We start from the raw sequence: 3,364 nt of genomic DNA on the forward strand, positions 1-3,364 counted from the left end.
TCCGTTTTCTTTCGAAATGCTGTTTCCCACAACCGAGATCTCCTTGAGGTGGACAGCTCCGCAAGGAGGTGCCTGGAAGTGGAACAGAGGATCCGGTGGGAAGAAATCCCCAAGAGCAAGGCAAGTCTCGAAAGAGCTGAGGACGAGCATGCTCTCGACTTGTTTAAGTCGGAGGATCTTAGAAGGGAATTAGAAAAAAAAGAGCGGGGTAGCTCAGTAATTCTGATTCTTTTCTCTTCCAGCCCCGGACCCCTCTTTCTTTTCTCTTCCAGCCCCCCGGCCCCTCTTTGATAAGGAAAGTTTTCATTTCTCAAATAAAAAATGACAAATATGGTTCGATGGCTCTTCTCTAGTAACCACAAGGATATTGGGACTCTCTATTTCATCTTCGGTGCCATTGCAGGAGTGATGGGCACATGCTTCTCCGTACTGATTCGTATGGAATTAGCCCGACCCGGCGATCAAATTGTTGGTGGGAGTCATCAACTTTATAATGTTTTAATAACGGCTCATGCTTTTTTAATGATCTTTTTTATGGTTATGCCAGCGATGATAGGTGGATTTGGTAATTGGTTTGTTCCGATTCTGATAGGTGCACCTGACATGGCATTTCCACGATTAAATAATATATCATTCTGGTTGTTGCCACCAAGTCTCTTGCTCCTATTAAGCTCAGCCTTAGTAGAAGTGGGCAGCGGCACTGGGTGGACAGTCTATCCACCCTTAAGTGGTATTACCAGCCATTCTGGAGGAGCAGTTGATTTAGCAATTTTTAGTCTTCATCTATCAGGTATTTCATCAATTTTAGGTTCTATCAATTTTATAACAACTATCTTCAACATGCGTGGACCTGGAATGACTATGCATAGATTACCACTTTTTGTGTGGTCTGTTCTAGTGACAGCATTCCTACTTTTATTATCACTTCCGGTACTGGTGGGGGCAATTACAATGTTATTAACCGATCGAAACTTTAATACAACCTTTTTTGATCCTGCAGGAGGGGGAGACCCAATATTATACCAGCATCTCTTTTGGTTCTTTGGTCATCCAGAGGTGTATATTCTCATTCTGCCTGGATTTGGTATTATTAGTCATATCGTATCGACCTTTTCAAGAAAACCGGTCTTCGGGTATCTAGGCATGGTTTATGCCATGATAAGTATAGGTGTTCTTGGATTTCTAGTTTGGGCTCATCATATGTTTACTGTGGGCTTAGACGTTGATACGCGTGCCTACTTCACCGCAACTACCATGATCATAGCTGTGCCCACAGGAATCAAAATCTTTAGTTGGATCGCTACCATGTGGGGAGGTTCGATACAATACAAAACACCCATGTTATTTGCTGTAGGGTTCATCTTTTTGTTCACCATAGGAGGGCTCACTGGAATAGTTCTAGCAAACTCTGGGCTAGACATTGCTCTACATGATACTTATTATGTGGTTGCACATTTCCATTATGTACTTTCTATGGGAGCCGTTTTTGCTTTATTTGTTGGATTTTACTATTGGGTGGGTAAAATCTTTGGTCGGACATATCCTGAAACTTTAGGCCAAATCCATTTTTGGATCACTTTTTTCGGGGTTAATCTGACCTTCTTTCCCATGCATTTCTTAGGGCTTTCGGGTATGCCACGTCGCATTCCAGATTATCCAGATGCTTACGCCGGATGGAATGCTCTGAGCAGTTTCGGTTCTTATATATTCGTAGTTAGGATTCGTCGTTTCTTCGTAGTTGTCGCAATCACTTCAAGCAGTCTTCTTCATCTGGCCGCATTGCATCAATATGGATCAAATAATCCATTGGGTGTACATTCTGAGATGGATAAAATTGCTTCTTACCCTTATTTTTATGTAAAGGATCTTGTAGGTCGGGCTATCTTTTTTCCATTTCCTTTCGGTGGTTTTTTTCTATGGAAAATATGCTCCATTCTTTGGACAATTATGGAACTTATCGTTCCCGGCGTCTTTGGTTACTCTTATCCCATGGAATGCTTCCACGTGAGTCCCCCACTGCCTCCGGGAGAGCCCGCAGAAATAACCTCTTCCTTTAAGGAAAATACATCCTCCATGGATAGGCTGCTATCAGTCTTGGGGGAAACCAGTGTTTCCACAGGTTCACCCTCCGTTAACCAACTCGAAAGAGATAGTTATACGGAACAACGCCACCTGTGTATAAGTGCTATCCGAGCTGAAATGCATGAGCAATACAAGAAGGACGTTGGCAAGCGTAACTTCTTCATGAATATTGCTTTTTATGTGTACAAAGTCTACAATCAGGGGAGGATGGAATCCGATCTTGATTCCATCTATCACCATTTGGAGATCGAAGAGTCCTCATTGCAGGATCTCGAACAATTTCTAATTGATATAAAGCGAAATAAAAAAATCTTGTGAGATTTTTTTAAGGAAATGGCCATAGGCGCCAACTCCCAGTTCTTTCTCTTCTTTCTTTCCCAGTTCTTTCTCTTCTTTCTTTCCCAGTTCTTTCTCTTCTTTCTTTTTGTTATAAGTCGCGATCTGAAAGAGACGTTTCTTTCAGTAAGGGCAATGCGGGTTCGACTCCCGCTCGTGACAAGAAGCAAGCTAGGTATGCTCACTAGCTGAAAAAGTCAAGGGAAAGAGATAAGACCTGTGCATCCCTTCCATCCGGCACAAGGCATGTTTCTTTAACGATTTCTAGCCTAGCGAGAGCCCTATTCGTTGTAAGATTAAAAAAGGTAGTGAACAAGGTAGTGAGCTTGAAAGCGAAGCACGAGTCGTTACATAAAAATAGTAAAAAACAAGTAACTTAACTCAGCTGGTGAGGAAGAGGGCGAGAGCAAACCTTCACTAGCTTGTTTCCTTAGGCTAATTTCGGTATCAAGAGATGAAAGTGAAAGGAAGAGGTATCCTTGGACCCCAGAAGCTAGTTCCAGTATCCTCATTTCTTTGGACACCAAACATGCAACATATCTTCCATTGGCATTAACACATCATAGTGAAGCTTCCTTCACTGAACAGATCTTCAGCAAGAAGTGACTAGTTGTCATTCCAAACTCCTAACCTTTAGTTTATCTCTTGCTTGCTTCGATTATAAATTCATCAAATGAAGGATTCAGAGCTTTTGTGTCCCTACAGTTAAGTACCAATATCTTTATTGTCCGTCCAGCTATTCAGGAAAGGAAGGCAATCGATTCAATTCATTCCCCAATTTCAGGCTTGGTGCTGCGCATTATTAAGAATATCATATAGGAAGATGGACTAGCTCGAGACCTTGGCTTCAACCAATCAATTGAATCTTGGACACATTTAATTCTTAGATATTGCTTAAGGGGTCACCACATATATTTATCAGATTATCATGTCTGTCTCGTCTTGC

At 41.9% G+C, this 3,364-nt stretch overlaps 2 protein-coding genes across 2 annotated transcripts in view; both read left to right on the forward strand.

The window, feature by feature from the left end:
• The window catches only part of LOC141025893 (uncharacterized), a 1,499-nt gene extending 1,208 nt beyond the window's left edge, over window positions 1-291 (forward strand). The window contains exon 1 of the mRNA XM_073501826.1: window positions 1-291. This exon is cut by the window's left edge and continues 1,208 nt beyond it. Within this exon, the coding sequence (XP_073357927.1) occupies window positions 1-291 (291 nt within the window).
• A 15-nt stretch (window positions 292-306) lies between these two features.
• LOC141025894 (cytochrome c oxidase subunit 1-like) lies at window positions 307-2,400 on the forward strand. Its single transcript, XM_073501827.1, has one exon. The coding sequence runs from the start codon at window positions 322-324 to the stop codon at window positions 2,398-2,400; it is 2,079 nt and encodes a 692-aa protein (XP_073357928.1). The 5' UTR covers window positions 307-321.
• The last annotated feature ends 964 nt before the right edge of the window (window positions 2,401-3,364 follow it).

The sequence above is a fragment of the Aegilops tauschii genome, chromosome 6 (assembly GCF_002575655.3).
Source record: "Aegilops tauschii subsp. strangulata cultivar AL8/78 chromosome 6, Aet v6.0, whole genome shotgun sequence".
NCBI classification, from domain to species: Eukaryota; Viridiplantae; Streptophyta; class Magnoliopsida; order Poales; family Poaceae; genus Aegilops; species Aegilops tauschii.